Source organism: Neoarius graeffei, chromosome 6 (genome assembly GCF_027579695.1).
Source record: "Neoarius graeffei isolate fNeoGra1 chromosome 6, fNeoGra1.pri, whole genome shotgun sequence".
NCBI lineage: Eukaryota > Metazoa > Chordata > Actinopteri > Siluriformes > Ariidae > Neoarius > Neoarius graeffei.
In genome coordinates, this window is record NC_083574.1 from 57,710,317 (window position 1) to 57,734,179 (window position 23,863).

The window sequence follows — 23,863 nt, forward strand, 5'->3', positions numbered from 1 at the left end:
ACTGCAGATGGTAATTTACACAGGTTCAGGTTTTACTGTTAAGTCATTAGAAGTTTGTCAGTCATACAGAGTAATACATATGAGGTATCTGTAGAGAGATCATTTTTCAAATATAATAGTCTACATAATCTTAATATTGCTTGGATCAAATCATAAAGTGTCAGATTGTTAGTGCATTTGTCTGAATTAAACACGATTATAAATTATCTTTACTACTCAAAATATAATCTCGAAATCTCTAATCTTAGTCATTAGTTTTACTGCAGCATTTTAGATATGCTCTTTTAATTTATGTCAGCTTTATTGTTAAGTATCTTGAGTGGCCTGGGCGCCAGGAAGTCTGACTTTAAATCTTTTCCACGAGATGCCCGATCAAGCGCTGAAGGTCTTGAGTACGCATGACTGTGGTCTTAAGAACCTCCTCATGGTTGCTACGCTCCTCACTGCTGTAGTCAGACACCACCTTGTTGGTGATGAGGGAGAGGCCAAAGACACGCAGGCCACAGTGACGTGCCACCACCACCTCAGGTACTGTGCTCATTCCTACAACAGAGATAAACAAGGCTGCATCTCACCTTGTATGAGACACATGAGTGTTCCATCCATCCATCCATCCATCCATCCATCCATCCATCCATTATCTGTAGCCGCTTATCCTGTTCTATAGGGTCGCAGGCAAGCTGGAGCCTATCCCAGCTAACTATGGGCAAGAGGCGGGGTACACCCTGGACAAGTCGCCAGGTCATCGCAGAGCTGACACATAGACACAGACAACCATTCACACTCATATTCACACCTATGGTCAATTTAGAGCCACCAGTTAGCCTAACTTGCATGCCTTTGGACTGTGGGGGAAACCAGAGCACCCAGAGGAAACCCACGGGGACACGGGGAGAGCATGCAAACTCCACACAGAAAGGCCCTTGTCAGCAGCTGGGCTCGAACCCAGGACCTTCTTGCTGTGAGGCGACAGTGCTAACCACTACACCTCCGTGCCGCCCGTGTCTCATACAATTAGCATTAATTCTATTTCTCATCTCATCTCATCTCATTATCTCTAGCCGCTTTATCCTTCTACAGGGTCGCAGGCAAGCTGGAGCCTATCCCAGCTGACTACGGGCGAAAGGCGGGGTACACCCTGGACAAGTCGCCAGGTCATCGCAGAGCTGACACATAGACACAGACAACCATTCACACTCATATTCACACCTATGGTCAATTTAGAGCCACCAGTTAGCCTAACTTGCATGCCTTTGGACTGTGGGGGAAACCAGAGCACCCAGAGGAAACCCACGGGGACACGGGGAGAGCATGCAAACTCCACACAGAAAGGCCCTTGTCAGCAGCTGGGCTCGAACCCAGGACCTTCTTGCTGTGAGGCGACAGTGCTAACCACTACACCTCCGTGCCGCCCGTGTCTCATACAATTAGCATTAATTCTATTTCTATACAATAGATTTTTTTTTTCATAAAACCCAGGGAATAATATATCAGAACCAAATCAAGGCAGGAAACAAAGTTGTAGAGAGTAGAGAACTGTGGGGACATCAGACGAAATGATCTGATATGTCATTTTTCAATATCATAATTAATTTTGCATTTAAAAAATAATCTGAATTGCTTTTCTTCAGTTAGAAAGGACCACATTGAAAGAACTCTTAATTAACTCATGCCTTGTTGAGAAAAAAAAGTAATCCTTTAATTTTTTTTTTCTAAAAATGGAAGAGCACTAAAATATTTTTTTAGTGAGTTTCACCCAACTTCTCTACTAATCATAAAAATCTACAGTATGGAGATTAGGTTCGGGTTTGTTTTTTTCTCTTGAATGTAAAGTGACATTAAATTTATTAGATATGATTGGTTTGTTCCCACACACACTTGTCATCAAGATGATAACAAAGCATTGTTTTTTTTCTTGAAAGAACAATACATACAGTGGGGCAAAAAAGTATTTAGTCAGCCACCAATTGTGCAAGTTCTCCCACTTAAAAAGATGAGAGAGGCCTGTAATTTTCATCATAGGTACACTTCAACTATGAGAGACAGAATGGGGGGAAAGAATCCAGGAAATCATATTGTAGGATTTTTAATGAATTAATTGGTAAATTCTTCGGTAAAATAAGTAGTTGGTCACCTACAAACAAGCAAGATTTCTGGCTCTCACAGACCTGTAACAACTTCTTTAAGAGGCTCCTCTATTCTCCACTCATTACCTGTATTAATGGCACCTGTTTGAACTCGTTATCAGTATAAAAGACACCTGTCCACAACCTCAAACAGTCACACTCCAAACTCCACTATGGCCAAGACCAAAGAGCTGTCAAAGGACACCAGAAACAAAATTGTAGACCTGCACCAGGCTGGGAAGACTGAATCTGCAATAGGTAAGCAGCTTGGTGTGAAGAAATCAACTGTGGGAGCAATTATTAGAAAATGGAAGACATACAAGACCACTGATAATCTCCCTCAATCTGGGGCTCCATGCAAGATCTCACCCCGTGGGGTCAAAATGATCACAAGAACGGTGAGCAAAAATCCCAGAACCACACAGGGGGACCTAGTGAATGACCTGCAGAGAGCTGGGACCAAAGTAACAAAGGCTACCATCAGTAATGCACTACGCCGCCACGGACTCAAATCCTGCAGTGCCAGACGTGTCCCCCTGCTTAAGCCAGTACATGTCCAGGCCCGTCTGAAGTTTGCTAGAGAGCATTTGGATGATCCAGAAGAGGATTGGGAGAATGTCATATGGTCAGATGAAACCAAAATAGAACTTTTTGGTAAAAACTCAACTTGTCGTGTTTGGAGGAGAAAGAATGCTGAGTTGCATCCAAAGAACACCATACCTACTGTGAAGCATGGGGGTGGAAACATCATGCTTTGGGGCTGTTTTTCTTCAAAGGGACCAGGACGACTGATCCATGTAAAGGAAAGAATGAATGGGGCCATGTATTGTGAGATTTTGAGTGAAAACCTCCTTCCATCAGCAAAGGCATTGAAGATGAAACGTGGCTGGGTCTTTCAGCATGACAATGATCCCAAACACACCGCCCGGGCAACGAAGGAGTGGCTTTGTAAGAAGCATTTCAAGGTCCTGGAATGGCCTAGCCAGTCTCCAGATCTCAACCCCATAGAAAATCTTTGGAGGGAGTTGAAAGTCCGTGTTGCACAGCGACAGCCCCAAAACGTCACTGCTCTAGAGGAGATCTGCATGGAGGAATGGGCCAAAATACCAGCAACAGTGTGTGAAAACCTTGTGAAGACTTACAGAAAACGTTTGACCTCTGTCATTGCCAACAAAGGGTATATAACAAAGTATTGAGATGAACTTTTGTTATTGACCAAATACTTATTTTCCACCATAATTTGCAAATAAATTCTTTAAAAACCAGACAATGTGATTTTCTGGATTTTTTTTTTTCTCATTTTGTCTCTCATAGTTGAGGTATACCTATGATGAAAATTACAGGCCTCTCTCATCTTTTTAAGTGGGAGAACTTGCACAATTGGTGACTGACTAAATACTTTTCTGCCCCACTGTATATTGGGTGTTTCAAAATAAATGTATACTTATGTTACAGTAGAATGAAAAACAACCTTGGCAGTGGGTTATCTTGCTAAGTAGTGAACAGAACATTGCTTTTCTTCTTTATCTGTGGCTGAACTGTGCTGAGTTTCCCCAAAGCATCGTAGCACAAAGATCATTGTTAAATGGTAGTGCGAGCAGCACAGTGAACACTCTCTCTCCTAGTTAAGATGATTTTAGTGTTAAGAGTCTTTTGGGAAACCCACCTCTGCTCTGTTATCTTCTCCTACACTACTAATGTAGCCAGTAGTATTGTCAGTATTTTAAGGGTGGATGAGTTACATGTAGCAGAAATGCCAGTTTACTTGTATTTTATAGCGTTGAGAGATAATTAGCTATTTTAAAATGTACTTTGAGTAATTATTTCAATGTAGAGGTTTCCTTAGTGTTCTTGACGATAGTTACAGAAAAGGTAGGTTGATACATTTACAACATTCTCCAGAAATCTCTTCAACTATAGCTGTAAAAAAATAATAAAAAATTGTTGGCCTGTTTTGCAGTTCATCTTAATACAGTGGTGCTTGAAAGTTTGTGAACCCTTTAGAATGTTCTATATTTCTGCATAAATATGATCGAAAACATCATCAGATTTTCACACAAGTCCTAAAAGTAGATAAAGAGAACCCAGTTAAACAAATGAGACAAAAATATTATACTTGGTCATTTATTTATTGAGGAATAAATGACCAAGTACTTTGTGAGTGGCAAAAGTATGTGAACCTCTCGGATTAGCAGTTAATTTGAAGGTGAAATTAGAGTCAGGTGTTTTCAATCAATGGGATGACAATCAGGTGTGAGTGGGCACCCTGTTTTATTTAAAGAACAGGGATCTATCAAAGTCTGATCTTCACAACAGATATTTGTGGAAGTATGTCATGGCACGAACAAAGGAGATTTCTGAGGACCTCAGAAAAAGCATTGTTGATGCTCATCAGGCTGGAAAAGGTTACAAAACGATCTGTAAAGAGTTCAGACTCCACCAATCCACAGTCAGGCAGATTGTATACAAATGGAGGAAATTCGAGACCATTGTTACCCTCCCCAGGAGTGGTCAACCAACAAAGATCACTCCAAGAGCAAGGCGTGTAATAGTCGGCGAGGTCACAAAGGACCCCAGGGTAACTTCTAAGCAACTGAAGGCCTCGCTCACATTGGCTAATGTTAATGTTCATGAATCCACCATCAGGAGAACACTGAACAACAATGCTGTGCATGGCAGGGTTGCAAGGAGAAAGCCAATGCTCTCCAAAAAGAATATTGCTGCTAGTCTGACTATGTGGACAACGTAGACTACGTGGACAAGCCAGAAGGCTATTGGAAAAAAGTTTTGTGGCTGGATGAGACCAAAATAGAACTTTTTGGTTTCAATGAGAAGCGTTATGTTTGGAGAAAGGAAAACACTGCATTCCAGCATAAGAACCTTATCCCATCTGTGAAACATGGTGGTGGTAGTATCATGGCTTGGGCCTGTTTTGCTGCATCTGGGCCAGGACGGCTTGCCATCATTGATGGAACAATGAATTCTGAATTATACTAGTGAATTCTAAAGGAAAATGTCAGGACATCTGTCCATGAACTGAATCTCAAGAGAAGGTGGGTCATGCAGCAAGACAACGACCCTAAGCACACAAGTCATTCTACCAAAGAATGGTTAAAGAAGAATAAAGTTAATGTTTTGGAATGGCCAAGTCAAAGTCCTGACCTTAATCCAATCGAAATGTTGTGGAAGGACCTGAAGCGAGTAGTTCATGTGAGGAAACCCACCAACATCCCAGAGTTGAAGCTGTTCTGTCCGGAGAAATGGGCTAAAATTCCTCTAAGCCGGTGTGCAGGACTGATCAACAATTACCAGAAACGTTTAGTTGCAGTTATTGCTGCACAAGGGGGTCACACCAGATACTGAAAGCAAAGGTTCACATACTTTTGCCACTCACAGATATGTAATATTGGATCATTTTCCTCAATCAATAAATGACAAAGTATAATATTTTTGTCTCATTTTTTTCACTGGGTTCTCTTTATCTACTTTTAGGACTTGTGTGAAAATCTGATGATGTTTTAGGTCCTATTTATGCAGAAATATAGAAAATTCTCAAGGGTTCATAAACTTTCAAGCCACACTGTATCCGGTATCAGTCAAAAGTTTGGACACACCTACTCATTCATAGGTTTTTCTGTATTTTGACTATTTTCTATTGTTAAACAATACTGAAGACATCAAAACTATGAAATAACATGTGAAACATATATGGAATTATGTGGTAAACAAAAAACGTGTTTCATAAAATATGTTTCATATTTTAGATTCTACAAAGTAGCCAGCGTTTACCTTGATGATGATTTGCGCACCATTGGCATTATCTTTACCAGCTTCATGAGGTAGTCACCTGAAATGCTTTTCAATTAACAGGTGTGCCTCCTCAAAAGTTAATTAGTGGAATTTCTTGCCTTCCTAATGTGTTTGAGGTCAAACAGTAAGCATTAAAAAATAAAAATACAGTAAATAGCCCTATTCCACAACTGTACTAATCCATATTATGTCACAAACAGCTCAACTAAGTCAAGAGAAATGACAGTCCATCATTACTTTAAGATACGGAGTGTCCAAACTTTTGACTGGTACTGTATGTACATATGTGCTGACAATTAACATGTTAGCATGAGATAATATAAAAAGACAGTTGGAATGCTACTATAAAACTCTAGTATCAGTTGGTAAATAATTTAGGCCATATCAAATTGCCATGGTGAGTTTGTGGGTTTTCCACTCACCTACAGCATCTGCCCCAAGTAACTGAAGCAATTTACATTCAGCTATGGTCTCGTAGGTCGGTCCAGTCAACATACAGTAGACTCCCTGTTGGAGGAAATTAGCACAGCCCTGCTCCTTGGCTATCTGCCTGGCCAGATGGGCCAAGTCTTTATCATATGCATCTGACATGCAGGGAAAGCGTACACCAAACCTGCACATATACATGACATATAACAGCAGACATTCAGGCAATATTTGTTCTTCTTCTATGCTAGGAAGTTCAAAAGAGTTAAAATCTAAGGACCAACAAACAGCCACATTTTTCAATGGTTTGGCTATAAGCCCTGATTTTAGTCTACCTCAATTTTAAGTTGTATTGGCAAAAAAAAAATCAACTGAATTAAATGCAGTTATCCATCCACACTTAGAACCATTAGCATCAGTGTGCTTTCAGGACATAAGAACAGAATTGAATATCTGCAGAGCAACAGCAGATATGCTATTTGTGTGGATCATAAATTGGGAAGGATGATCCTCTGTGGTGACCCCTAACGTGAGCAGCTAGAAGAATTCACAGAGTCACAACATTAAGAAAAATTCAAATGATTTATTTTAGTTCATTGAACATAATGTGTAAATTTCCCCATTGCTGTAGAAACACCCACATAAAGGTTCAGAACATGTTTTTAATGGCTTATGCCATTCAACTAAAAATCTCTGAGTCATCACTGATACAAAACAAAAAGTATGTGCTATTCACATGCACACTTGAAATAATATCCAGTAGAAAACCAAATGCCAAGTTTCTCAATGTGCTGTACAGTGGTGCTTGAAAGTTTGTGAACCCTTTAGAATTTTCTATATTTCTGAATAAATATGACCTAAAACATTATCAGATTTTCACACAAGTCCTAAAAGTAGATAAAGAGAACTCAGTTAAACAAATGAGACAAAAATATTATACTTGGTCATTTATTTGAGGAAAATGATCCAATATTACATATCTGTGAGTGGCAAAAGTATGTGAACCTCTCGGATTAGCAGTTAATTTGAAGGTGAAATTAGAGTCAGATGTTTTCAATCAATGGGATGACAATCAGGTGTGAGTGGGCACCCTGTTTTATTTAAAGAGCAGGGATCTATCAAAGTCTGATCTTCACAACACACGTTTGTGGAAGTGTATCGTGGCATGAACAAAGGAGATTTCTGAGGACCTCAGAAAAATCATTGTTGATGCTCATCAGGCTGGAAAAGGTTACAAAACCATCTGTAAAGAGTTCGGACTCCACGAATCCACAGTCAGGCAGATTGTGTACAAATGGAGGAAATTCAAGACCATTGTTACCCTCCCCAGGAGTGGTCAACCAACAAAGATCACTCCAAGAGCAAGGCGTGTAATAGTCGGCGAGGTCACAAAGGACCCCAGGGTAACTTCTAAGCAACTGAAGGCCTCTCTCACATTGGCTAATGTTAATGTTCATGAGTCCACCATCAAGCTAACACTGAACAACAATGGTGTGCATGGCAGGGTTGCAAGGAGAAAGCCAATGCTCTCCAAAAAGAACATTGCTGCTCACCTGCAGTTTGCTAAAGATCACATGGACAAGCCAGAAGGCTATTGGAAAAATGTTTTGTGGATGGATGAGACCAAAATAGAACTTTTTGGTTTAAATGAGAAGTGTTATGTTTGGAGAAAGGAAAACACTGCATTCCAGCATAAGAACCTTATCCCATCTGTGAAACATGGTGGTGGTAGTATCATGGTTTGGGCCTGTTTTGCTGCATCTGGGCCAGGACAGCTTGCCATCATTGATGGAACAATGAATTCTGAATTATACCAGCGAATTCTAAAGGAAAATGTCAGGACATCTGTCCATGAACTGAATCTCAAGAGAAGGTGGGTCATGCAGCAAGACAACGACCCTAAGCACACAAGTCATTCTACCAAAGAATGGTTAAAGAAGAATAAAGTTAATGTTTTGGAATGGCCAAGTCAAAGTCCTGACCTTAATCCAATGTTGTGGAAGGACCTGAAGCGAGTAGTTCATGTGAGGAAACCCACCAACATCCCAGAGTTGAAGCTGTTCTGTACAGAGAAATGGGCTAAAATTCCTCTAAGCCGGTGTGCAGGACTGATCAACAATTACCAGAAACGTTTAGTTGCAGTTATTGCTGCACAAGGGGGTCACACCAGATACTGAAAGCAAAGGTTCACATACTTTTGCCACTCACAGATATGTAATATTGGATCATTTTCCTCAATAAACAAATGACCAATTATAATATTTTTGTCTCATTTGTTTCACTGGGTTTTATTTATCTACTTTTAGGACTTGTGTGAAAATCTGATGATGTTTTAGGTCATATTTATGCAGAAATATAGAAAATTCTAAAGGGTTCACAAACTTTCAAGCACCACTGTATGTTTGATTCATCAATTATTTTTCATGATGAACTATAATTAAAATGGGGCTTCACACCGTCAGTTAATAAGCAAACACAGAGTAGGATCATGCAAATAACAGCATTTTCCCAAAGCCTATGTGAAGCATCGAAAAATGAGATGACTAATATGCTTCATATTTCAAATTAAATGATAGCATGTTAGAAACCATATTACAGATACACTGCAAAAAATTTAATTTGAAGAGAAAATTACTTAATACTCATGCAATTATCTTTCTGCATGGACAGATATTTTTACTTGGTAAGACATCTTGGAATAAGTTGGTTGCAATCTAGAACTAGGTTTAATAATCTAAGAATTGGTGTCTTGTATTCTTCTAATAGGAAATGCTAGATCGTTTCAAATATTTTCAAGATATTTTCACTTGCTAAGACATCATTTTTTTGCAGTGTAGAAACCTGTAACTCACCTCAACTCACCTCTCATCATTTGGGCCACACAGAGGATTCTGACCTGCAAAGCCAGGAATATTAATGTGGTCCTTGATCATCATAAGGTCTCCCACCTTAAAATTGGAGTTTAACCCTCCTGCAGCATTAGTAACAATCAAGGTCTCAACTCCTAGAAGGAAGAAGATGCGTACTGGGAATGTGACCTGTATGGGATGATATAGGGTTAATTTTTTTTTTCCACTGAATCACCAAAGCAAAAATATAGATCTTTAGTCTTTAATCCCAAAGCAAGTTGAGTACATCTATGATTCCTATTTATTTATTATATACCATTTTATTTATTAATTAATTTTTATATTGTAAAACAGTCTGAGCATATAAACATTCTGATCTGAAAATGTGAAATCATAAGAATTCTTTAAAATTATTTCAGATTATAAAATAGTGATGGTGATACAGTAAATATCGATGTATGATGTTTTTACATGCTCCTTACAAAACAGAAAAAAAAACCCAGTTCATTTTACAATAGTCTTGAAGAAGGACATGCATAAAGAATGACAAGAGTGTACAAAGGCTTCTTTAAAAAAAACACAATTGATTAAAAAATAGTATTTCTCTTTGATTGGTACTGCATATATACTTTGTACATGCACAGGGGTCTTGATATAAACTTTCATGAAGTTACTACTTGTGCAATATCTGCATTTACATGTTAAAATTCTCTATGAATTTCTGTCACCAAAAAATATAGTTATTTACTTATATTACATAATAGCATATTCTAACAAAAACATATTACATGTTCTATGTAACTTACAGTATGTTCCATCCATCCATTATCAGTAACCGCTTAGACTGTGCAGAGTCGCAGGCAAGCTGGAGCCTATCCCAGCCGACTATGGGCGAGAGGTGGGGTACACCCTGGATAAATCGTCAAATTATTGCAGGGCTGACACATAGAGATAAACATCAATTCACACTCACGTTCACACCTACGGTCAATTTAGAGCCACCAATTAGCCTAACCTGCATGTCTTTGGACTGTGGGGGAAACTGGAACACCCAGAGAAAACCCACGCAGACACGGGGAGAACATGCAAAGTCCACACAGAAAGGACCCTGTCGGCCACTGGGCTCAAACTCAGAACCTTCTTGCTGTGAGGCAACAGTGCTAACCACTCCATCACTGTGCCGCCAAGGTACTTATTGTGTTTGATAAATAACATTTGTCCTCAGTAGAATTTATATAAAAAAACAAACAAAATCAAATGCTTTGAAGAGACAAAAGACTAAGCTGAGGACAAGTACAATTTTTAATTGTTTAAACCCACACAGACACGAGGAGAACATACAAACTCCAGACAAAGGCCCCCATTGGCCACTGGGTTCAAACCCAGAACCTTCTTGCTGTGAGGTGACAGTGTTAACCACTACACCACTGTGACACCCATAGCTTATGTTGTATAATATAAAGAATGGTACTACAATAACAACAGCAAGTTTAATTTATAATGCCTTTCACTAACCCAAGGATGCTTTACAGAGTCATAGCACTAACAAAAGACAAAACAGAAAGACAAACAAATCAACCAAAAGAATACATCACGGATAAGAGACACAGAAACAACAACAACAACAACAACAAAAATGACAATTAACAAGAGCCTAAAGACAGCAGACTAGCTTTATGGCACTACAAAAAAAAAAGGCTCTACCAGAACAGAACAACAAACAAATGAACCAAATGAAGACATAACAGATAAGACACACAAAAAGAACACAACAAAGTCACAGTTAACATGTGCATAAGACAGCAGACTAGCTCAAAGCATCAAAAAAGATAGAACAGTCAATGACCAGGAGAGGAGGGATAGCAGAGAGAGAAGAGAATGTAATCAGAAGAATTTTATACTGAATGTGTTATAGAACAAAGAGCCAGTGGAGGTTCTGGAGGATAGGGGTGAGATGTGCCAAGCATTTAGTATAGGTGAAGACTATGGCTGCAGAGTTTTGAATATATTGAAGCTGAGCAATGGACTTGGCTGGAAGACCAATGAACAAAGCATTGTAATAATCTAATTGTGATGTAATAAAAGCATGGATGAGTATTTCAGCATGCTTGATGCTGAGTGCAGGACAGAGACATGCAATGTTGCAGAGGTGAAATAAGGCAGTTTCAGGCAGGGATTTTATGTCTTTTTCAAAAGAGACAGCAGAATCAAGGATAACACTGAGGGTATGTACAGTGGATGAAGGTTTAATGACAGTGCCATCAATGAACAGATTAAAATTGCTATTGGAAGATGTTATTGATTTGGAATCAATCAATAGAAGATCCGTTTTTACCAGCATTAAGTTTTAAAAAGTTAGAATTCATCCACAGCTTTAGGTCTTGAATGCATTCAGAGAAGGAGTGGGTGGGGCAGATGTAGAAGGTCTGCAGCTGATGTAAATCTGCATATCAATGAAAATTCAAACCATGACGGCAGATAATTTGGCCCAGGGGTCCCTTCTTGTGCCACAACCTGATCTTCTGAGGCAGTCTCCTGTCCCAGTACTAACCAGGCCCTTGAGGCGCATTGGACAGTGCCGATCTTGGTTTTAGTAGCCCTCAGCCTCTCGCCTATTACATAATTGGGGTTACAGTGGGGGGCCAGTCTTCTGGTAACCATGAGAGTTTGACTCCCTACTTGCATCTGTATTGCAGCGTACCTCGCCAGATGGCAGTAGATACCATTTACAAATTAGCTAAATGTTTCATACTTCTGCTCAAGGAGAACAGGGAAAAAGTGTATAAAATATAAACTCCCTCCCATTCCCTTATCTGTCATCGAATTGCATGCATTTAGATCCAAAAGCAGGAAGAAAGGCAGGAGAAAGGAGAAACTGAGAAGCATTGCAGAAAAGTACCTTACCTGCACTAAGGTAAGAACACATTTCCTGTTCTAGCGTAACTCTTTGAAGGACTGTTTCTCATGCCTCGGCTGAGCGCAATTTACCTTTTACATAGAAAAGTTTATCTGGTACTAAAAGAGTTAAACTTGGATAAATTCCACCGAGGATCATTCATATCTTGTTTAAAGATCCAGCTATAAACAAACATATCCTGAATTACAATTAAGATCATTGAACTGTAGTTGCACTTCACACAGAGTCTGAAATGAAGAGTATTCCCTTGCATTCTTTTTTTTTGTTGCCATTTTAAATGTGATTTTTCTCAAATCACATTCCAAGTATTTCAAGTTTTATCACAGAATGTAGCTCCAGCTCATAGCTGAAGAGCATGAAAAGAGGCACTTGGTCTCAAAAGAGCAACATTACTGATCTGAGGTAGTCTGTAGTGGTTTACCTAAATGATCAGTGGTTAAATAAAATAGAACGTTTGTGTCTGTTTATGATTTATGATGAAAAGAAAGTGTCAACTGAAAGATTATTGTCCATCTTTAGCTTCTGCATCAATGTGTATTATTTGCTGTTAAAGGCCAAGAGAGAGGCTCACTCGAAAGGCTTTCATTTGTAACCTTAAGGAAGCTTGTTTTAGGTGCAGTCCACATTTGATGACACCACTCCCATTGTGCTACTTGAATCAACATTATTCCCTTGCACAAAAATGTATCAAGTCCTGTATAGAAAGAAATCTTGAGCTCTCTCATTTTTGAAAGGACTTACCTTGATCTCCATTCTTTTCTCTATTCTATGCTGTATAAACAATGTTCAAATGCTGATGAAGCGATATTTCTTATGAATAACTGCCACATTGGGGCGGCACGGTGGTGTAGTGGTTAGCGCTGTCGCCTCACAGCAAGAAGGTCCGGGTTTGAGCCCCGGGGCCGGCGAGGGCCTTTCTGTGTGGAGTTTGCATGTTCTCCCCGTGTCCGCGTGAGTTTCCTCCGGGTGCTCCGGTTTCCCCCACAGTCCAAAGACATGCAGGTTAGGTTAACTGGTGACTCTAAATTGACCATAGGTGTGAATGTGAGTGTGAATGGTTGTCTGTGTCTATGTGTCAGCCCTGTGATGACCTGGCGACTTGTCCAGGGTGTACCCCGCCTTTCGCCCGTAGTCAGCTGGGATAGGCTCCAGCTTGTCTGCGACCCTGTAGAAGGATAAAGCGGCTAGAGATAATGAGATGAGATGAGATAACTGCCACATTCTATTAGGTTTGGTATCAAGTCTTGGTTTTTAAAGTGAGATTTCTGTTTTGCCATTCATTTGCTTTTCATAAACAGATCAACAGATGGAATGACAGGGCATAGGACACACCATTTTTATAGATCTCTGCTTTCTGTAAAAGGATGATTCTCACCGTGGCAGTGTCATAGCCCTCATAAAAGTGAAAGCGGCCTTGCATGCAAACACACTGCTTTCCTTTTAGCTCCCCAAACACCAGCTGACCTGCATGTCCTGCTACTGCATAGTGAGTGAGACAGAGAGAGAGAGAGAGAGAGAGAGAGAGATATTATTTTTCTATGCAAATGTTAGCAAGTGATAAAGAGAGACAATAAAGTGAAAGTGTCCTTACAGTTTGCTCTTGATTTGTTGAAAATCTGCTCATTTAATGCAGCAACTGTAATGTTATATCTTGCCTGTAGTTAGACGCATGTCTAAATTACACTGAGGTCAGGGGTTTAGCCCACATGTTGCCTACATGCCTACCCTGGGGCCATGGTCTGTTCTTTCTTAGCATTCATTTCTTGTGTGACCTCATGGAGAAGAGAAAGGCAAGCATGTAACTCCTACACTGCAAAACATGATATCTTAGCAAGTGAAAATATCTTGAAAATAGTTGAAATGATCTAGCATTTCCTATTAGAAGAATACAAGACACCAATTCTGAGATTATTAAACCTAGTTCTAGACTGCAACCAACTTATTCCAAGATGTCTTGTCAAGTAAAATTATCTGTCCGTGCAGAAAGATAATTCTGTATTAAGTAATTTTCTTCTCAAATTCAGTTTTCAATTGTTTGCAGTGTAAATATTCAATATTAGCACAGACATTCATCTGCAAAGCTACAAAGACAACTATTATCACATGGAGTTGACAATGACCATGGTTCCACTTGTTATATAACATTTTTGATTTATTTCTACCACAAGTTTTATCAAAGGCAATATATTCAAGTCAATCTATTGAAACCCATCTGATTAAAGATGCTTAAAATATATATAAAATCATAACAGATACAAGAATGGATAAACAATATTTACATGCCTGTGCTGTATTTGCTTCTTTGTAGAGTTCACAACATATAACACACCAGATAACATGCACAAAAAATTAGTGGCCATAGATAACTGTCTAGTTGTGTGTGTGTGTGTGTGTGTGTGTGTGTGTGTGTGTGTGTGTGTGTGTGTAATATATACAAGTCAGTCTGTTCAAACTCATCTCATAAAACACGAGTAAAATGTATATAAAAACATAAAAGCGAACCAAGCCAGATTGTTAAGTAAAATAGCTACTTGTTTGAACAGCCACTGACTGAGTAACATTACACTCATCTAGGTCTTGTCATCATCACATATTAGATTTGAGAAAAGGGTTCGTTGACAAACATTTTTTGTCAGAATTTTTGTTGGCTTCATTTTAAACACAACTGACCAATATGAGAAAATGGTTTTCCCATTTCCCATGAAATGTAAAATGAGATTACTGATCTCCCTGTAGCCTAGTGCAAACTGTTTCCACCCTTAACTCCTCCTTTAACACTCCAATGAGCAGCAACAACCCCTCTGATGTCCATCAGTGTCTAGGTAGTCTGAATAAGCCAGAATTTAAGATAATACACAATACAACAAATGTAGCAATAAACATATAGTATGCTATTTTAATTCTACAAATCATTTGATTTTACTGAGCAGAAAAGTTGGCTGTTAACATAGCCAGTTAACATTAGCCAGTTAACATAATTCACCATCTGTCAGTAGGCTAATCTGCCTGATAACAAATTATGATGGTGATCTCAAACTTTACATGGATTAACTAAAATGTAGTTAAATAACATGGTACATAGGTTAATCTGGGTAACTACAACCCCTAAATAGAAAAAGTTGGGATGGTATGGAAAATGCAACTAAATAAAAAAAAAAGCAGTTATTTCTAAATTTACTTTGACTTGTATTTCATTTCAGACAGTATGAACCCAAGATATTTCATGTTTTGTCTGATCAACTTCATTTCATTTGTTAATATGCATCCATTCCTGCATTTCAACTTGTAAAACATTCCAGAAAAAAAGTTGGGACTGGGGGCAATTTAGGGCTAGTAATGAGATAAAACAAATAAATCATAATGTGATTTGAAACAGGTGATGACAACAGGTGATTGTAATCATGATTTGGTACAAAATCAGTATCCAGGAAAGGCTTTGTCTTTGAGGAGCAAAGACAGGTTGAGGATCTGCAGTTTGTCAAAAAATGCATGACAAAATTATTGAAATGTTTAAAAGCAATGTTCCGCAGAAAAAGATATGAAGAGATTTTAAAATTTCACCCTCTTTGGTGCATAATGTCATTCAACGATTCAAGGAATCTGAAGGAATTTTGGTGCATCAAAGGCAAGGGTGCAAGCCTCAGCAGAACACCTGTGGGCTCCGATCCCTCAGCTGGAACTGCATCAGGAACTGTCATTCATCTATAGCTGATATAGCCACATGGGCAGGGGATTACTTTGGCAAACCTTTGTCAAGCACTACAATATGGAGTTACATCCACAAATGACAGTGAAAACTTTACTGTACAAAAAGGAAGCCTTATGTTAACTGTGCCCAGAAGTGCCATCAACTTCTCTGGGCTCTGAGGCATCTGGGATGGACCATCATACAGTGGAAACATGTATTTTGATCAGATGAATTAGTTTTCCAGATCTTTTTTGGAAGAAATTGACATTCACTACGTTTACATGCACATAGAGAGAATCGAATTTCTGCCGTTGCTCGACTGAAATCGAAGTTCAAAATGCCATGTATACACCTTAATTCGGCTGAAATTGAACCGAACTTGATTTCTCGGAATCGAGCTACACGACCTAGTTTATGTGATTTCTGCCGAGCTACTTTGTGCATGTATACCCTATCGAGCTAGTTGTCGAGCTACTTCCGGAAGTGACGAGTGACGAGACCACAAGCGGGAAACACAACAGCCTCGGTCGGCATGACAACGAATCATGACAACGGCATGAATCTTTTCTTTTTGTGGTATTGTTTGCACTGTTAAAATTTAGCTCACTTACTGTATCACCAAATACATCTGTACAGCTGTTGCATAGCTGTGAATTGTGTACATAAACAAGTCATTGTATTTGTGTGTGTGTGTGTGTATATATATATATATATATATATATATATATATATATATATATATATATATATGTGTGTGTATATGTATGTCCAACATCTGAAGAATGTCAATAAAAACAAAACAATTGAACTTTTTGTGTTTATTAAGACATAAGTTAAATTGTAAGCAAAAAATATATATATTTTTTGTAAGCAAAAAATGGACTTTAGAAAAATATTATTGTGCAAAATAAGTTGTCTTACAAAACAGTGGTCTGCGCCAGACAGTTTGTAGCCATACAGTCTGTTAGAGCAAGCCTAACAGCTTGAACACGGAACTGCTAGTGTTGCCAGATTGGGGGTTTTAAGTGCATTTTAGCGGATTTGAACATGTTTTGGGCTGGAATACGTCAGCAGTATCTGGCAACACTATAGCTCTTCTTCATGACGACAACCGGAAGTGTACCAACACGATGGGGCGTGTAGCGCCACGTGTGGCTCGGGTGCACAATGCACCTTGCACAATAGCCCGATTTCACTTGTGCATGTAGGATTGGATTTCTCTGGCACCCCTGCTGGGACCCTTTGCTCGATTACCAACAGCAGCTCGATTTGGACGTGCATGTAAATGTACTGATTGTGCCCCAGACCAAAAATGAAAAGGACCATCCAGACTGTTACCAGCAACAAGTCCAAAAGCCAGGGTCTGTCATGATATGGGATTGTGTCCTTGACAAAGGTAAATTACACTTCTGTGATAGCACCATTAATTCAGAAAAGTAGAATGAGATTTTGGAGCAACATATACTGCTTTCAAGACAATATCTTTTCCAGCGATATTTCATCAAGACAACGCAAAACCACATTCTGCCCACATTACAACAGTATAGTTGTGGAAGAAGAGGGTGCCTGTCCCCTCTGTCACCAATAGAGAATGTGTGGTGAATTTTGAAACAAAAATATGACAACGATGACCCCGTACTGTTGTACAACTTAAGACCTGTTTTCAGGAAAAATAAGAGAAAATAACACCTGAAACACTTCATCATTTGCTGTCTTCAGTCCCTAAACATCTTTTAAGTGTTCTGAGAAGGAATGGCAACATGACAAAGTGGTAAATGATTTCCTGTCTCAAATTTTTTTGAAATGTGTTTATTAAAACAAACAAACAAACAAACAAACAAACAAACAAACAAACAAACAATAAAATTCAAGAGGTAAAACATCAAATAATGTACTGTTGTATTGTTCTGAGTGCAATACAGGTCAACAATTATTTACAAGTCTTTGTTTTCAGTTTTAATTGCAATTTCAACATACCTTCCCAACTTTTTCTGATGATGAATTTTATAATGTCAACAAAGGTTTTACCTCACATTTTCTATTAAGTATGTAAAAACCCCGGAGAGATAAGGGAATGTAGTCAAGATGAATGTACTTGTGTGTGTATATGCATTTGTTGAGAATCAAAATAAGACAGCAGCTCTGCAGAGGTACAGTGGTGCTTGAAAGTTTGTGAACCCTTTAGAATTTTCTATATTTCTGCATAAATATGACCTAAAACATCATCAGATTTTCACACAAGTCCTAAAAGTAGATAAATAAAACCCAGTGAAACAAATGAGACAAAAATATTGTAATTGGTCATTTGTTTATTGAGGAAAATGATCCAATATTACATATCTGTGAGTGGCAAAAGTATGTGAACCTTTGCTTTCAGTATCTGGTGTGACCCCCTTGTGCAGCAATAACTGCAACTAAACGTTTCTGGTAATTGTTGATCAGTCCTGCACACCAGCTTAGAGGAATTTTAGCCCATTTCTCCGTACAGAACAGCTTCAACTCTGGGATGTTGGTGGGTTTCCTCAAATGAACTACTCGCTTCAGGTCCTTCCACAACATTTCGATTGGATTAAGGTCAGGACTTTGACTTGGCCATTCCAAATCATTACCTATATTCTTCTTTAACCATTCTTTGGTAGAACGACTTGTGTGCTTAGGGTCGTTGTCTTGCTGCATGACCCACCTTCTCTTGAGATTCAGTTCATGGACAGATGTCCTGACATTTTCCTTTAGAATTCGCTGGTATAATTCAGAATTCATTGTTCCATCAATGATGGCAAGCTGTCCTGGCCCAGATGCAGCAAAACAGGCCCAAACCATGATACTACCACCACCATGTTTCAAAGATGGGATAAGGTTCTTATGCTCGGTGCAGTGTTTTCCTTTCTCCAAACATAACACTTCTCATTTAAACCAAAAAGTTCTATTTTGGTCTCATCCATCCACAAAACATTTTTCCAATAGCCTTCTGGCTTGTCCATGTGATCTTTAGCAAACTGCAGGTGAGCAGCAATGTTCTTTTTGGAGAGCATTGGCTTTCTCCTTGCAACCCTGCCATGCACACCATTGTTGTTCAGTGTTAGCTTGATGGTGGACTCATGAACATTAACATTAGCCAATGTGAGAGAGGCCTTCAGTTGCTTAGAAGTTACCCTGGGGTCCTTTGTGACCTCGCCGACTATTACACGCCTTGCTCTTGGAGTGATCTTTGTTGGTTGACCACTCCTGGGGAGGGTAACAATGGTCTTGAATTTCCTCCATTTGTACACAATCTGCCTGACTGTGGATTCATGGAGTCCGAACTCTTTACAGATGGTTTTGTAACCTTTTCCAGCCTGATGAGCATCAACAATGATTTTTCTGAGGTCCTCAGAAATCTCCTTTGTTCATGCCACGATACACTTCCACAAACATGTGTTGTGAAGATCAGACTTTGATAGATCCCTGTTCTTTAAATAAAACAGGGTGCCCTGATTGTCATCCCATTGATTGAAAACATCTGACTCTAATTTCACCTTCAAATTAACTGCTAATCCGAGAGTTTCACATACTTTTGCCACTCACAGATATGTAATATTGGATCATTTTCCTCAATAAATAAATGACCAAGTATGATATTTTTGTCTCATTTATTTAACTGAGTTCTCTTTATCTACTTTTAGGACTTGTGTGAAAATCTGATGATGTTTTAGGTCATATTTATTCAGAAATATAGAAAATTCTAAAGGGTTCACAAACTTTCAAGCACCACTGTAAGGAGAATGTTGGGGCAGGATCCAGGAGTTTGCTGAGGATTGGATTCAAACACCCAACTGGTCAAACTCATCGAAAATTGTGATGTTAACCTATGCCATGGCAACACCATTCAAAAGGGAATGTGATCTACATGCCCCTGCCTGTAATTATGTATTTAATTTGTATTTAACTGTAGTTTAGTCTTTTTCAAGTGGCAAGAATGTATCATTAATGGTTTAACTATCTTGCCAGTATTGTGGCATTTCTGAGTAAAAACATTTGCCTATGCTTAGTTGTGTGTGTGTGTATAGCCATGGTTCTCTTTTCTTCTTACAAATATGTGACGAGTCATGGAATCCACGGACACATGTCCACCGAAACGAATCCGTGAAAATCGCAAAAGAAGCATTAATGCTTCTTTTGCGATTTTCTCGGATTCGTTTCGGCGGACATGTGTCCGTGGATTCCATGACTCGTCACATATCTTAGACTTGTTTGACTTGGTCAGCTGATGGAACATTTGCCTTGAGCCACTTGTTTCAGTCAACTAAAAGTTTGTTTTAAATCAAATTACCTGGCAAATTATTAAGCAATATAAAATTATAAATTATATCATATTATAAATATCGCATATAATCTTAATTTAGGCACACCAATTGTGCTTGGGAGCTTATGAAGTATGCATACCTGTACTGTGGGGGAAACGTGGGATGTCCTTATAAGCAAACACAGTCCTATTGATCAGCAGGTCTGACAGGCCTCCAAGACCTGATCCACAGATAATGGCTACTTTTGGCCGGATGTTTGTGTGAGCCAGCAGCCAATCAGCTGTCTCTTTGTACTCCTCATATTTGTACCTAAAGCCAGAAAAAAATCCTTGCTTTTGTTATTAATCTCAGTTCTGATATTTATTCTCAGTCTTGAGCATTTGTGAGATGTTCTCACAGTCTAGGCCTTGGTGTAATTACTTTGCTGATCATGGTCAGACCACACATCATGAGGCCTGAGGCTGTCTAGTGCACATGTGGTGAATATTAAGGTCAGACATTTGCTGCAGGATGACAATACTAGGGCATCTCAAAAAATTAGAATATCATGAAAAAGTTCAATATTTTCCATCAGTTATTTAAGAAAGTGAAAATTTACTATATTCTAGACTAAGTACGCCGAAACTAAAATGTTTCAAGCATTTTTCTATTTTAATTTCGATAATTATGGCCTACAGTATAAAAAAATCTCAAAAGATTGAGTAAAACAGTATAAAAAACATCTATCTATTGGTCTTGTTCAGTACATGCAACCACAATCATGGGGAAGACTGCTGACTTGACAGTTGTCCAGAGGATGATCATCAACATCCTCCACAAGGAGGACAAGCCACTGAAGGGCATTGCTGAAAAGGGTAGCTGGAAAAGGTGCACAAGCAACAGAGATGACCGCAGCCTTGAGAGGATTGAGAAGATCAAAAAAAGTCAATTCAGAAACTTGGGAGAGCTTCACAAGGAGTGGACTGAGGCTGGTGTCAGTGCATCAAGAGCCACCATGCACAGATGTCTTTAGGAAACGGGATACAGCTGTCGCATTCCTAATATCAAGCCACTCCTGAACCAGAGACAGTAGCGTCTTACCTGGGCTAAGGAGAGAAAGAACTGGACTGTTGCTCAGTGGTCCAAAGTACTCTTTTCAGATGAAAGTAAATTTTGCATTTAATTTGGAAATCAAGGTCCTAGAGTCTGAAGGAAGAGTGGAGAGGCACCGAATCCAATGTGTTTGAGGTCCAGTGTGAATTTTCTGCAGTCTGTGATGATTTGGGGTGCCATGTCATCTGCTGGTGCTGGTCCACTGTGTTTTCTGATTTGCCTGAGCTATAAGCAATACTCATCAAAATTAAAACAAAAAAATGCTTGAAATATTTCACTTTACATGTAATGAATATATGAAAGTTTACCGTTTTTAATTAAAATATGAAAAAATTAACTTTTTCCATGATATTTTAATTGTTTGAGATGCACAAGTATAAAGATGTGAGTTTTCCTTTGTAATTACTGACTGCATGATAAGAAGCTCAAAACATAGCTGTCAGTAACAGCTGCTTTGGGGCACCTTACCTACCTACATTTACACACGTCAACATGAACTCTACAATGAAATGAATTGTCATCTGCAGTAACCCACGTCAAACTCCCTTGGAAATTTCATAGAGACGAAGAATAGTCTAAGATATAAGCCAGAAAACTAAAGTGCTTATAGACAAAGGGACCAGTGCACAATAGTTTAATACAATTTGTGGGTGTGCTTCATATATAGAAATATTTAACCTTGTTCAATGTTTTTCTATTCTATGTAGACACAGTTAGGAACACAAGATTATTCATTTCTTCATACCTAATAATGTATAAAGTTGGTCTCCCTTAAACAATAACTATGTTATGGTAATTCAGTCATGTTCTAAGTAACAGATTGAAGCCATCCTGTTTATAAGTGATCAAAGCTAACAGAACATTATGAACATGTGTCCAAACTAGGGAAAAAAGCACACACACACACACACACACACACACACACACACACACACACACACACAATTTAGTGATTTTCTAATGATAATCCATTGCCTACTACAGAAGTATCCATCCATCCATCCATCCATTATCTGTAGCTGCTTATCCTGTTCTACGGGGTTGCAGGCAAGCTGGAGCCTATCCCAGCTGACTATGGGCCAGAGGCGGGGTACACCCTGGACAAGTCACCAGGTTATTGCAGGGCTGACACATAGAGACAAACAACCATTCACACTCACATTCACACCTACGGTCAATTTAGAGCCAGCAATTAACCTAACCTGCATGTCTTTGGACTGTGGGGGGAAACCGGAGCACCCGGAGGAAACCCACGCGGACACGGGGAGAACATGCAAACTCCACACAGAAAAGCCCTCGCCAGCCGCTGGGCTTGAGCTCAGGACCTTCTTGCTGTGAGACAACAGTGCTAACCACTACACCACCGTGCCGCCCAATAGTAATACATTAAAAATTGCAATTAGTAGCTTGAAATAGTTTAGCAATTGATAAGTAAGCTAAATGCATCACTAGTATGATTGTAATGAACATATTTCATAAGAAATTGCTCTAAAGATATTTGTGTTTCATACTTGTTTCATGTTTTCATACCACAAAAAACGCCCAAGTCCCCATGTTATTTAGTAATGATAAAATGTCAGTGATCATAAACGTTTATCTCTGGCTGAAGTTTTATAGGCCAAATTTCAATGTAAACTAGAACTGACAGGACTGTAAGTACAACTTTAACCTTGATCTGGTTTAACCGTAAATAAAAATGGACTTTTGTGTCGCAAGTGTGGTTGTATGAGCGTCACATAATGTGGAGGTCGCGTTCTGGGGGAAGGGGCGCGACACGCGGCGCTGTCCGTGGTTCTGCAACACACACACACACACGCACACAATATACGGGATTAGCACTTTGCATAGGGCTCCATTATTCTGGGTGTGTCACGATGAAACTCTGGAAAACTCATTGGGAATGCACAATGGAGAGCCTTGTTACCAGCCAGTGCAGTTTTCAAAAGGCCGAATGTGCTACTTTTGAAAAGCTTTGGCGAGATCAGTCGGTGCGTAATCTGGCCCTTTAAGAGCGGATCCACCGACACGTTGGTATTCCGCAAACAGGATAGGAGGACATCTTTAATGTCTCTCATATACTGGAATAAAACGGTATACGTTAAGAAAAGTAACGCCTGTGAGCGTTTTGCATGACTGACAAAAATAGCAATACACTGAAATCGACATTTTGTCTTATACTTTATGGGACGTAGGACCTGGAAATTTAAAAGGTCTGCTTAAATGAGCTTCATGATGATAGCAAGTATCGATTATATAAATGGCACATCAAAAAAATTAATCAGAAACGGGGAATAATGAATAATTTTCATGCAAACACTGTCGCTGCGCTTCGACCGTTATACAATGCTCTGGATTATTAGGCTAGCAGTAATGTGACCTTTCTCCTATAGCATCAGCAGGTGAATTAAACTATGACTGGTACCTACAGCCTATTTGATTCTCCAGTTAATCTTACCTGCACTGGCTGGATGTGGACATGTCAGGAGCGGCTGGGCTGCGGAATAACGGAAACGTTTAGATTGAGGAATGACTTTATAATTTCGTTTACGCGGGTCGATTATTTGTAACCATGCGACGGGTCACATACACGGTACTCTCGAGGGATGGCGTGATGGAGGAGGAGTCGCATATTTGGCACAAAATTGATTCCATAATCGCAGAGCTCGGCGGTT

General features: G+C 39.2%; 1 protein-coding gene across 1 annotated transcript; it reads right to left on the minus strand.

Annotated features, from left to right (window-relative positions):
* Positions 1 to 346: 346 nt before the first annotated feature.
* On the minus strand, positions 347 to 23,669 carry pnp6 (purine nucleoside phosphorylase 6). The gene is made up of 6 exons (XM_060922974.1): positions 23,647 to 23,669; positions 20,239 to 20,408; positions 13,504 to 13,607; positions 9,225 to 9,400; positions 6,359 to 6,549; positions 347 to 543 (listed from the first exon to the last, which is right to left on the minus strand). The coding sequence occupies exons 1-6, from the start codon at positions 23,667 to 23,669 to the stop codon at positions 347 to 349; spliced, it is 861 nt and encodes a 286-aa protein (XP_060778957.1).
* Between the last annotated feature and the right edge of the window lie 194 nt (positions 23,670 to 23,863).

What these genes read in the sequence shown, in the direction of transcription:
- pnp6 (XM_060922974.1), bottom strand. Translation starts at nt 23,669, where the DNA reads ATGTCCACATCCAGCCAGTGCAG. An exon ending in TCCACATCCAGCCAGTGCAG is followed by an intron (nt 20,409 to 23,646) that starts GTAAGATTAACT and finishes TTCTGGCTTTAG; the next exon opens with GTACAAATATGAGGAGTACA. An exon ending in ACGTTTCCCCCACAGTACAG is followed by an intron (nt 13,608 to 20,238) that starts GTATGCATACTT and finishes CTCACTATGCAG; the next exon opens with TAGCAGGACATGCAGGTCAG.